Genomic DNA, 13186 nt, shown 5'->3' with positions numbered 1-13186 from the left:
CCTTTTTAAGCTTCATTAAAAAAAACTTTATCACTGAAAAGTTGTTCTGGAAAATTTTATTAGCTTTTGCTTACTTATTTATTTAAAAATATAGAAAATAGAAAAAAAAACGTTTTGGAGTAAACACAGTAAAAACCGAAAAAAAAAAACAATTTAGTGTCTTTTTGTACGTTTTTGGAAAACAATACAAGTTTTTTTTTTATAAATTTCACAACTTTACGAAATGGATCATTTTGTTTTCTTGCAAAAATTTTCAGTTTGGAAATATCTATGTAGAAATTACAAGAATTAAATTCAAACATGAAGAATGTTGTTATAATATTATAAAATTTGATCTTAAGATTATTTTTTTAATTCAGACAATCAATTTATTTATTTAATATTTTATGGACAGCCCTAAGGGCCAGTCATAGAATTATTTTGAAAAGCCGTCGCGGGCCGGATGAAATGGTTTCAAGGGCCGGATCCGGCCCGCGGACCGGACTTTGGACAGACCTGATTTAAGGAAATCCACACTCAGGTCACTAATCACGTTGTAGTCTAATCGTTTGCCATGTGGCGTCGCGGTGTTTTATTGAAAATTTGATGCTTTTCTGGGCAAATCCGTTGGTTAGACGACCCCGGGTTCAGTGTCGATGAGCCCGATCAGGGTCGAACGACTTGACCTGGTCTCTTTGAGAAATTTGTTCTCTAGACAGTTCCGTTTAATAATGAAAATTTCCCATAATAATTTCTATGTAAACTTTAACATACCAGCGGCAAGCCAGTTTTCAACCAAATGAGCTGATATTTGGCGTAAGAGACCACATAAGTATGCCCTACAAGCGTAACCACACCAAAAATTGAATCTGAGAATTTTTCAAAAACCGTACCCACCCTAATGGGGATAGAACCTTTATTTATTTATAAAAAGTTCAAAAGAATAAAATATGAGATAAATACGAAGTCCCAAAAGACAATCAAACTTCGCATAAAATAAGCTTCGGGTAATCGAGCTATACCCTAAGAAGTCCGTTGGCCCTCCACAAGTCCAAATAACTCAATTTACCTCAAACTGTTTTCGATAATTCGCCGCAAAATCTGCGCCTTTCCCGCCGAACCGCTTGATGCGGCCGCGTATAGCCAAAACGACGTTGTGTTGCGTTTGCAGCTAATTGATTCTTAATCTAATTATGCGTTTAGCTCTCTTAGCTATAATTTCGTTCTTCAATTGCATTGTTTTCCATTCTGGTGAATTAACCCACTTTTTCTCATCTCCCCTCCGCTGTGCTGCGCTTCTTCTAGCTTGTATTTGTTTGTTGATGTTGTTGGGGCTGTTATTTGGACGATTCTGAATTTTACAGAAGAAGCAGAGAGATACACGATGGAAAGCGTTTGCGTTCCCACAGCAATTTCCCAAAGCTCCCCCTGGTGGTGGTGCAGTGGCGCGGCGGGCGAACTTTTACGTAGAACAGTAGGTACAGCGGTTGAGGCGACCTGGCGATGATCATGAGTTGCGTGTGCTTAAACTTCCGGTTGGCAGTACAGTGCTACTTTGTACTATTTAAAGCGACAGTTCTGACTCGGTTATCTGGAAAAGAAAACATTGTTTTATTAATAAATTGTGAAAATCACATCGCGGTACTAATTGAGCAAACACAGAGGTCATAAAGCATGCGTGCGCCGCATCAATGCACCTCCCGAAGCCGAAGGTCTTTTATGACGGCAAAGGGCACGCAATAAACTAAACATACTGAACCGCAGTTTTATGTAAACAGCACCAGATTGGGCACATTTTTGGTCGTGCGCGCGCTACCTTGTTGAACAAAACAACAAGTGCCATCATTAACGATAGTTACGTGCCCTTAAGGGCGTTTGGTTGTCTAATTGGACGTATTAGTTGAATAAAGAGGGGGTAGACACGTTTGTAGATTGGGTACTAATTGGAGTTTTGTTTATTTTTCCCCCCCTTCCCCAGATCGATACAAACAAAGACGGATTTATTGAATTGAAAGAGCTTAAAGATGCGTTGGATCAGGTGGGCTTCAAGCTGCCCGGCTACCAGGTCCGGTTAATGATCGACGAGTACAGCAATAAGCAGCGGTCGCAGAACGTTGGAAAGCTTTCGTACGACGAATTTGAGGCCCTTTGCCTGGATCTGAAGGCAAAGGATGTGGCCAGCACGTTCAAAACGGTGGTTTCCAAAAAGGAGAACCTGGAAACGCTGGGCGGCATGTCAGATTCGTCGGCCGCCGGAACGACACACTCGGTGCGGATCGAGGAACAGTTGGCCTTTAGCGATTGGATCAACTCGAACCTGGGCTACGATCAGGACTTGAAGCACCTCCTGCCGCTGGACTCCGAGGGAAAGCAGCTGTACGACAAAATCAAGGACGGTATTCTGCTGTGCAAGATCATCAACCACTCGTGCCCGGACACGATCGACGAGCGTGCCATCAACAAGAAGACCCTCACCGTGTACACCAAGTTCGAGAATCTTACGCTGGCGCTGGTGTCCTCCCAGGCCATCGGATGCAACATCGTCAACATTGACGCACATGACCTTGCCAAGGGCAAACCTCATCTGGTGCTGGGTCTCCTCTGGCAAATCATCCGAATCGGTCTGTTTAGCCACATCACGCTGGACAGCTGTCCGGGACTGGCCACGCTGCTCTCCGAAGGTGAACGGCTGGAGGATCTCATGAAACTATCCCCGGAAGCGATCCTCCTGCGCTGGGTCAACCATCACCTGGAGCGAGCCGGAATAGCTCGTCGTTGCACCAACTTCCAGAGCGATATCTCCGACTCGGAGGTGTACTCGTACCTGCTGAACCAGATCGCCTCCAAGGATGCCGGAGTTACGCTGGAAGCGCTGCGGGTGAGTCTCAAGATTGCTCAATTATCACGACCCTCTCACTAAACGGCCGCATTTTCCCCCTCTCGTAACAGGAACCGAACGCCCTGAATCGGGCAGAAACCATGCTCCAGCAGGCGGCCAAACTGAACTGCCGCTCGTTCGTGACGCCCCAGGACGTCGTGAACGGCGTGTACAAGCTTAACCTTGCCTTCGTGGCGAACCTGTTCAACAACCACCCAGGCCTCGACCAGCCGGACGAGATCGAGGGACTGGAGTCGATCGAGGAGACGCGCGAAGAAAAGAGTGAGTTGTTCTCCCACACCCTCAACTTGCGCATTCAAACTGACATTCCCACCCTCTTTCAGCGTACCGCAACTGGATGAACTCGATGGGCGTGAAGCCGCACGTCAACTGGCTGTACTCGGACCTCGCGGACGGCATCATCATCTTCCAGCTGTTCGACATCATCCAGCCGGGCATCGTCAACTGGAAGAAGGTCCACCAGAAGTTTACCCCGCTACGCAAGTTCATGGAGAAGCTGGAGAACTGCAACTACGCCGTCGAGCTGGGCAAGCAGCTCAAGTTTTCGCTCGTCGGAATCGCCGGCCAGGACCTGAGCGACGGCAACGCCACGCTGACTCTGGGTGAGCATCCCCTACGCCACCACCCCACAAAACATTGCAATACAACAAACCTTTCCATTTTAGCCCTCATCTGGCAGCTGATGCGCGCGTACACGTTGTCCGTGCTGTCGCGGTTGGCCAACACCGGCAATCCGATCATCGAGAAGGAGATCGTGCAGTGGGTGAACTCGAAGCTGGCCGGCGCCGGCAAGAGCACCAGCCTGCGAAACTTCCAGGATTCGGCCATTAAGGACGGAAAGGTTATCATTGACCTGATTGACGCGATCAAGCCGGGCAGCATTAACTACGAAAACGTGAAGGACGGCGAGAACGCGGAGGTGAGTGTAGGGTGGGAACTCGCGAAGCACGTGGCGGTGTGAGTGCCGCCAGCCGAGCGGTGAGTTATTTGAGGGGGCTTTTGAAAATGAGTGTGAGAGAAGTCACTCACAGTCACTCTTCTCGCGTGTTTTCCCTCTCTGATGGGAAAGTCGGTAAAGTAGAATCTGACTGGCCAGAAATACCAGGAGGGGAGGGAACATAAAAATAGAGCAAGCTGATACTGATCTGATGTGTGCTTTTAGTGGAATTATTATAGACTTATTTGCTAATTAAGAGCAACACAAATGCAATGTTTTCGGCTATTTTGTCTAGGGTAACCAATATGTCGAATTTCAGTACACTTTGCAAAACAAATGCAGAAAGCTGCTTCTTCATTTTCTTTTGATTTTTTTTATTTCCTATCTTTTGAAGAGCTATTTTCGAACACAAAAAAAAACTAATGAGCCAGGATGCCAAATTAAAGTAGATGTTTTCCCCTACTTTCTACTCTACTTCTGTATGTAATTTGTTTTGCAAAACTTTGCAAGTACGTAATTTTAAATGAGGAACCAGTTTTCTATTAACATCATATTATTTACCTAAACCGGGAGATCATTGATGGGATTTCAATGTATTTTTCGAATATTATTCAAACGGAAAGATTTGTCTCAAGATTTATGTTTTTAAAACATGTACAAGGGTAGACTACACAAGTTTTTCCCAAAATTGTGCTTTTTTAAAATAGTTTCAGCCTTGAAATTTTGCAAATTGAATTGATAATGTTGAATTGAGTATTAGACCAGTGCATGGAAATTTAGGTTCAAGTAATCTTAAGTTCCATGTTTGATAAAAAAATGCGTTAGAATTATTTTTTCTTCAAAAAAGACGTCAATTTTTGTTGCCACCAAAACCAATTTTGTAGCATGACTCAAAACAATTAATCTATAAATCTGAAGTTACATATTTAGGCCTTGTACAAATATATAAAACTGCTGTCTCCAGATTCGCATCAGTTTACGGTAAAGCTTTCTAATGCAATTTTTCATACATTTATCCAAAAAATTTAATTTAAAATAGAAAAATCTTGCAATTTTGAACGTTTTTGCCCTTTTCAAATATTTTTCCGCAATTTTTTGTGCAATTTTCCTTTTTTTTTTAATTTATTCAATAAAGTTTTTGCCATTTTTTAAATATTTTGCAATAAGGTTTTTATGTAATATTCCCTTCTTTTTTAAATTTTAAATCCTACCCAACTTCGGATAATCGAATCACGAACAAACAAAATAAATTCGTATTTTTTTATTTTCTTAGTTAGGACCCGGCGCCTGCGATCCCCGTTACAGTTTATATGGAATTCGAATAAGAATGTTACAGAAAAAAAAACCAGGGTTCGGGTCCAGACGGTTAATTTTAACATCAAATTCGAGTTCTGCGATTCCATTTTAGTCAAATTTGAATGGATGATTTCCGATAAAATAAAAAATAAAAAAATTCAATATTTCATCATTGAGCAACTCTCTACGAAATCGGCCGATTTCGACCATTTTTATTTTTTGTATTTTTTTATTTGACCCCACAAAGTTTGAGTTGAGAGAGCCTTCCCTATGACCAAATAAGCTATTTTGTGTCATTGGTTCACCCATACAAGTCTCCATACAATTTTGGCTGCTGTCCATACAAAAATGGTATGTAAATATTCAAACAGCTGTAACTTTTGAGTGAATTTTCTGATCAATTTGGTGTCTTCGGCAAAGTTGTAGGTATTGTTGAGGACTTTTGAGAAAAAATAGGTACACGGAAAAAAAAATTGGAGATTTTTTTATCAACATTTTTTTCACTAAAACTCAATTTCCCAAAATACGTATTTTTTGATTTTCGAGATTTTTTGATATGTTTTAGGGGACAAAAATCCCCAACTTTTGAGCCATAGAGAAACATGGTCAAAAAATCTGCCGCCGAGTTATGAATTTTTGAAAAAATAGTGATTTTTGGAAAAAATCGAAGTTTTATGCAAAAACAAGTTTGACATTACTTTTTAATGCAAAATTGAATTTGCAATCGAAAAGTACTTTACAGATTTTTTGATAAAGGGCTCCGTTTTCAAGATATAGCCACCGAAAGTTTGATTTTAGCGAAATATTTGCAGTTTTCAATTTTTAAAAATAGTGACCATGAGTGACCATTTCTAAAAATATTTTTTTTGAAAAGTTCAGAAAATTTGCTATAAAATTGTTTAAGAGACATTGAAGATTGGACCTCGGGTTGCTGAGATAGAGCCGCTTTAAGAAAAAGAAACACGAAAATTGAAGTTTTCTAAATCTCACCCAATCAGCCCACCATTTTCTAATGACGATATCTCAGCAATTAATGGTCCGATTTTCAATGTTAATATATGAAACATTCGTGAAATTTTCCGATCTTTTCGAAAAAAATATTTTGAAAATTTTTAAATCAAGACTAACATCTTAAAAGGGCCAAATATTGAATATTACGCCCATTTCAAATGCTAGTCTTGATTTAAAAATTTTCAAAATATTTTTTTCGAAAAGATCGGAAAATTTCACGAATGTTTCATATATTAACATTGAAAATCGGACCATTAATTGCTGAGATATCGTCATTAGAAAATGGTGGGCTGATTGGGTGAGATTTAGAAAACTTCAATTTTCGTGTTTCTTTTTCTTAAAGCGGCTCTATCTCAGCAACCCCGAGGTCCAATCTTCAATGTCTCTTAGACAATTTTATAGCAAATTTTCTGAACTTTTCAAAAAAATATTTTAAGAAATGGTCACTCATGGTCACTATTTTTAAAAATTGAAAAACTGCAAATATTTCGCTAAAATCAAACTTTCGGTGGCTATATCTTGAAAACGGAGCCCTTTATCAAAAAATCTGTAAAGTAGGGGAAAGTGGGGCAAGTGTACCAAGCTAAGGAAATGCTCGTTATAACCCATTAAAAACGTGAAAAATTTGTCGGATTTTTTATAATCATCTTATTCCAGGTCTTGACTAAGACTTTGATAGAATAGGTTTTTAAAAAATCCTGTTTTTGACTGTAAAAAACTGATTTTAAAATTTTTGATTTTCCGTGCGTTCTACTCAACTAGTGGGGTAAGACGAACAACCCGTTAAGGCAAGAGGAACAATGCATGAAACAACATGCTAATTTGCTAACAATTGAACTGTTATCACTTAGATACATCAGATTACAATGTATTTGAAACGTTTCTTTCAGTTTTAGATTAAAAAATAATATTTTACTAAAAAAATTATCGTTTTTACAAAAAAAAATATTACTGAGATGATAAATATTAAATTTTCATGATATCACTATATTTTGTTTGGAAATTTTTTGTTAACAATTATTTATCAGTTTTTAAGTACTTTTAAGCATTTCTTTCCCAATAAAATATGTTGTTGCAGCAATTCGTATTTTTTTCCATACTAAAAATCTATATGGTACACTTGCCCCACCTGAACAAGATTTTTTTTAAACTCTCAACAAAAATAACCAAAAGTTAAATCATACTTTGTAATAGGTTCAAGTCATTGGTAGGGACACTACTGCTCTAGGAAAAATAGCATTTTGATAAAATGAGCCTTAAAACGAATCCTAAGCCTTATTTTGTACTTTCCTAATATTATAAGAAAACAAAGGTTTTGAAAAAAACTTCATTAAATCTCATGCCCCGTGGCGTTTACGTCGTTTTGACGGTTATGTGGTAGTAGAATCAGCTAATTGCATTGCTAGCAACAATTCCTCATACTGGAAATAATCAAAATTGTAAAAATTACGGCCGTACGAGCGATTGTTCCTCTTGCCCCATATGGTCATCTTGCCCCACCTTCCCCTACTTTTCGATTGCAAATTCAATTTTGCATAAAAAGTAATGTCAAACTTGTTTTTGCATAAAACTTCGATTTTTTCCAAAAATCACAATTTTTTCAAAAATTCATAACTCGGCGGCAGATTTTTTGACCATTTTTCTCTATGGCTCAAAAGTTGGGGATTTTTGTCCCCTAAAACATATCAAAAAATCTCGAAAATAAAAAAACACGTATTTTGGGAAATTGAGTTTTAGTAAAAAAAATGTTGATAAAAAAATCTCCAAATTTTTTTTCCGTGTACCTCAACAATACCTACAACTTTGCCGAAGACACCAAATTGATCAGAAAATTCACTCAAAAGTTACAGCTGTTTGAATATTTACAAACCATTTTTGTATGGACAGCTGCCAACATTGTATGGAGACTTGTATGGGTGAACCAATGACACAAAATAGCATATTTGGTCATAGGGAAGGCCCCCACAAAGTTTGAGCCAAATCAAAAAATACAAATAAAATTCATTTCCGGTTTTGGTAGAGAATTGCTCCATTGCCATTTTTGCCGCAATCTTTGATTTAAAAATTCTAAATCACTTTAGAATAGTTCATGGGTTATGCTAAAGCCCAACAATCAAAAATAATAAAATGAAAAAAAAAATCGTGATTCGATTATCCGAAGTTAAAGTTTGCCAAGGTCAAAAAATCATATTCTCTTAAAAAAAAATAGGGGAACAGCATCTACATGGTGTCCACATGGTTTATGGATGGTCTTTTATCATGATTTTTTTAAACGGATTTTTAAGTTTACTCTCTGAATCAAAATAATGATTTCTTTTTTGAAGTTTGTTTTATTTTTTTGACAAATTTCTTTTTCAAATGTGATTGTCAATAGGTTTATTTGATTTATATTGACATTTTATAAACAGTTTCTAATTTACAATCATTCTGTGGGTAAAAAATATATAATAGTCGGGATTTAGAACATGAGATTTGAAAAGCCACCCTGAAAAATACATACTAATTGTTTCATTAGCGAATTTTAGTTTTTTTTTTTCTGAATACTGATGTTTATTTTCTTCAACAGGAAAACCTCGAAAACGCCAAGTACGCCGTGTCGATGGCCCGCAAGATCGGCGCCCGGGTGTATGCTCTGCCAGAGGATATTGCTGAGGTAACCTTGCAACTTTTCATTCACTCTTAAAGATCCCACTAACGCCGAATCACAAATTTCCCCCCCCCACAGGTGAAACCCAAGATGATCATGACCGTGTTTGCCTGCCTGATGGCGATGGACTACGTGCCCAACATGGACGTCAAGGCCACCAACGGTACCGCTGCTGCACCTGTTGCAGCAGCAGCAGCCCCAGAACCCACCCCGGTTGCGGCAGCCAAGCTCGTCGCGGCCCCCGTCGTTGAGATCGTGGAAGAAACGGCACCGGTCGTCACGAACGGAAACGGCACGGCGGTGACCACCAACGGCAACGGAACGCTCGAAGAGCACGACGCGACGACGACGACGACGACGCCGCCACCGGCGGAAGTTGTGGTGGACGAGTTTGCCGACTAAGAAGGTGGGTGTGTGTGGTTTGCGCAGGATTCAGAGTTCAGAGAAACAAAAATAGTCAAACAACGCCGCGAGGGCGGGCGCGACGAGCGGAAGTGTGCGTGATGTGTCGTAGCTAGGAATAACATAGAATATGTTTATTTTTCTTTATGATTTTTTTTTTGGTTTTTAAATGGGATACTTTACCAATATACACATCTATATCAACTAGTGCACTTTACCATGTATGTAATGTATTTTCTACGATCATTTATTTTTTCTGCTGTTCGGTTCTAGCAACACAAACAGATTCGGTTAGTTTTCTTAAGAAGAAAACGCATTCTAGCGAGTCTGTCTGTAGTTCGCTGAAGGCATGATTCTGTGTATAGAAATGTCAACACGCAACTTAAAAGTGTGGCCAATTTTCTTGTCGAACATTTCCTATTCTATCTATTTGGAAGATAAACAGAAACAAAAAACAACAATTTATAATAAGCTATGATTGTATTATATTATTTTTTATTGTTTAGTAAAGTAAGAGCATTTAACAAGTTTAACAAAGATAGGGAGCGAATGTGAGCGCGCGTGATTAGATGAAATGGGAGAAACTAGCAGGAACGGGAACCGCAAAACAAGTTATTTAATTTCAGAGTGAAAGAACAAGTGTGAACGGCTAAACAGAGTTATTTTTGTTATTTTTTTGTTTACATAATTTTGTGCGTTTTCGCTGCATCGAAAATTTTTTCCCAAGATTAAACTAAATTATTAGCCGTTAGTGTGTGCCAAAATAACACTGCGAGTGGGGGGTGTGTATGTGTATTTCAAGGGTGTGCTCGTGTGAAATGTGTACTCCAATTACTACTACACTGCACCTGCTATCCACCACACTCGTTATCAGTATCAGCATTATCAAATTAGGAAGCGGAAAGGAATTGAAATCGATTGAATTGAAACACATTTGGGCTCAAAAATACTTACATCAGCCGATTTCCGTAAAACTTTGTTTAGATAAACGTTTCGTTGTTTTTGCCTGGTTTAACCTAGCAGTTTCATAATATTCTGTACTAATTGTAAAGCGACTATTTTAAGCTACTACACCAACACCAACCACAACAAAAAATAATCATAAATAAACTGCACTTTTGTGGGCGGGAATGAATACTAAATCATATTGAATAAGAGTGTGCGGGCCCGGGGGCCTCAACCATAGCATTTTTGAACGCATATACATTTTAATCGAGAAACGACGAGAAGAAGCAAAAGCCATGGTAAACCTTCACCACATTACCTTACCACAAAACAACCACCACAAATATTATATGCAATATATGCAAAGACAAAAGGACAAGATACAATACACCCGAAACGTAAGTCAGCTGATTTTACCTAGACATAACGCAATCAAAACAATTGAAAAATAAATTCAGCTTCAGCCGAGAATGTGTTGTTTTTTGACACAGGAACAACAACAACACAAGAAAGCAACAATAGCATTACAAACGAAAAACACTGCAGCAAAAAATTGAGGGAAAGAACAATATACAATTGTGGTAAACAACTAGTTTAGTTGTATCGGCTTAATCGTAATTATTAACATATTATTAAAAAGTATTGGCAATCGCGCGAACAATTGAAACCAAGGCATACAAGAATAAACAAGTGAAAAAGCGATAGCGGCGCTCTGGTTGATTTAATGTTATCCGAAAAATCCGTTCATCTCCCAAGTGTGGCAACAAAGTCGGGAATTTGTGATTTTTTCACAAAAAAAAAATCTAAAAAAACGTCGGAAATCCATGCATAATTGTTTTACAGATATGTGCTCTAACTCTTGGAAAATTTAACAATCTGCTGTACAATTGAAAAAAATGCATTTAATTAGTTTCTAGCACTTAAAATTCAATATTCATGGTTTATTTCACTAACTTAATATATTTGAGAATGAAAATGCAATTTTAGACAATTAAAATCTTTATAAATATTTGTGATATGGATTTGGCATGTATGTGAAATAGATTATCATATTCATTTCATTGAACCAACAGATTTTGTTTTATTTTTGGCTTAGTTTATCTAAATTTAAAAAAAAGTACCTACTCTTTAAACAACAACACAATTCTTGAGAACCATTGAAACTCGAAAAAGAAATCTGATTTCAACGATTATAAAAAGCGTAGAATTATTATTCTGTTTCATTTTATCACATTCACAGAGGGGAAAAATGGGTGAAAAAGCAGATTTTTGATGAAATCAGTTTTTGCCTATCTAAAGTATCATTTTTAATGTAAAAAATTACAGCAAGGGCCTATTTTGCCCCATTTACCCCATTTTATGTGTTTTTCGTCAATAGAGTTATATACGTGCGCATGTGTTGCGTGTACGTACACAAAAAAGATTGACGTTAAATTTTGTACCAGCCAGCAAAACCAGGGATGGTATTTTCTCGTTTCCTCGCCGATGGCGAGGACTTTTAGATATCGTCCCTCGCTCGAATCATCAAATTTTCGGCGTTCTCCCAAAACTGCATTAAGAGAGCGAAGCGAAAACGACGCCGATGAAATAGCGAGCAACGAACAAACCGATGCGTAAGACGGAAAAAAATCTCTCACACAGCCAGTCCCCTCGCTCAAAAAGCAAGAGAAAGAGCAATCGTGAAATTCTCTCGCCCGTAAGCCTCGTAGAAATGCGTTCATTTGTGTGTGTGAGCTCTAGTGTATTTATACAGCAATTTCGTGTGCGTGTCTCTCCGGTTGGGACGATAGTTCCATCGGTGCCAGCGATAGTGTATTTCTTGTTGATGTGATGGGCTTTCAGTATTCGCGATAGCAAGCCGACTATCACTCGGCTGCGAAAGAGAAGAGAAATTTTAAGAGACGAGGAACGCACCGAAATATGCATCAATGATAGTGCGATGGTGATGGTTTACCTACCCTGAGCAAAACAAATGGTTTACTAGTGTGCGTGAGAGCGGGCTTAGATAACTCTATATCTTTAATTGCCGTTGTTTGACAGCTTGAAAGTAGGGTAGAGTAGGGGAAATATACCCTTTCTAATCAAACACCTATCTTCGTCATCTGGAGAGTTTGATGCTCGATTGAATCTCCAAAAATACTATTTAGGCTATAAACTTACCAGCAACAGCACCGCCTCAAGTAAGCACGCAAATTTATGCTATTTACTGGCCAAAAAGATCAAATTTAATGCACTTTTGATCATAATTTCTATTTTGCGAGACCATTTCTCATCATTTTGGTGGCACACACATCGACACGCATGATCAGAGGATAACTGCTTAACGAAAGTCGCCATCAATATCTTTTCACTTGTGCTAACGATTTCAAAGCGCTTAAGATATAAAATTGCTTCCAACTACCGGCAACATGTTCTTTTGCACATTAGTTAGTCACTCACTTGAAAAATAATCCCGAAACGTGTAAATAATTAGCAAACACCATCAAAAAACAAACGCGCTTAGTCTTCTGACGTTTCAATTTTGAATACCGATTCTAATCGAGGGCTGAAGAAAACCGAGCGAGGAGCGAAGGCAAATAAAGAACAAAGGGTGGCCACCAACACCACCAACATGCTGGTGCAGCGCCTGTTGGAGCGAGCAAGTGCTGCCAGGAAACTTTCGCTGTAAATGCTACTTACGTGAGTGTTTGCTTAAAATTTCATCAATTTTGGCAGCACTAAGCAGACCCAAAAGAGCGCTGGAAGAAAAAAAGAACTAAGCTGAAAATAGAAAAATGGGCGTGGCCCAATGCACTCGACTGATTAGAATGTATTTGGGAAATATTTTTTTTAAATGCTTGTAAAAGGAATAGCTTAACTTTAAATAAAAGTGAAAATAAACAGAAATGTTCACAAAAAGTTGCTCTACTCGTTGGTGTACTTGGTTTCAGTGAATTTAAGGAACAATCCAGATTATCCAGCATCATTCAAACACGACCGCTTATTAGGCTTACAATGGGCATATTTCCCCTAGTACAGTTTGTCTAGGAAACAGTTTGGCCAATGTTTGACAGATCCAAACGCGCTGGAC

General features: G+C 38.6%; 1 protein-coding gene across 2 annotated transcripts in view; it reads left to right on the top strand.

The window, feature by feature from the left end:
• LOC6035399 (plastin-1) overlaps positions 1-10820 on the top strand; it is a 60107-nt gene extending 49287 nt beyond the window's left edge. For both annotated transcript variants that reach the window (XM_038248767.1, XM_038248768.1), the window contains exons 2-7: positions 1958-2857; positions 2929-3139; positions 3202-3480; positions 3544-3797; positions 8689-8775; positions 8848-10820. In XM_038248767.1, coding sequence (XP_038104695.1) covers positions 1958-2857; positions 2929-3139; positions 3202-3480; positions 3544-3797; positions 8689-8775; positions 8848-9171 — 2055 coding nt within the window. In that variant the 3' untranslated portion in view covers positions 9172-10820. The remainder of the gene's footprint in view (positions 1-1957; positions 2858-2928; positions 3140-3201; positions 3481-3543; positions 3798-8688; positions 8776-8847) is intronic.
• The last annotated feature ends 2366 nt before the right edge of the window (positions 10821-13186 follow it).

The sequence above is a fragment of the Culex quinquefasciatus genome, chromosome 1 (genome assembly GCF_015732765.1).
Source record: "Culex quinquefasciatus strain JHB chromosome 1, VPISU_Cqui_1.0_pri_paternal, whole genome shotgun sequence".
Classification (NCBI taxonomy): Eukaryota; Metazoa; Arthropoda; class Insecta; order Diptera; family Culicidae; genus Culex; species Culex quinquefasciatus.
This window is presented reverse-complemented; position numbering and strand designations above follow the sequence as displayed.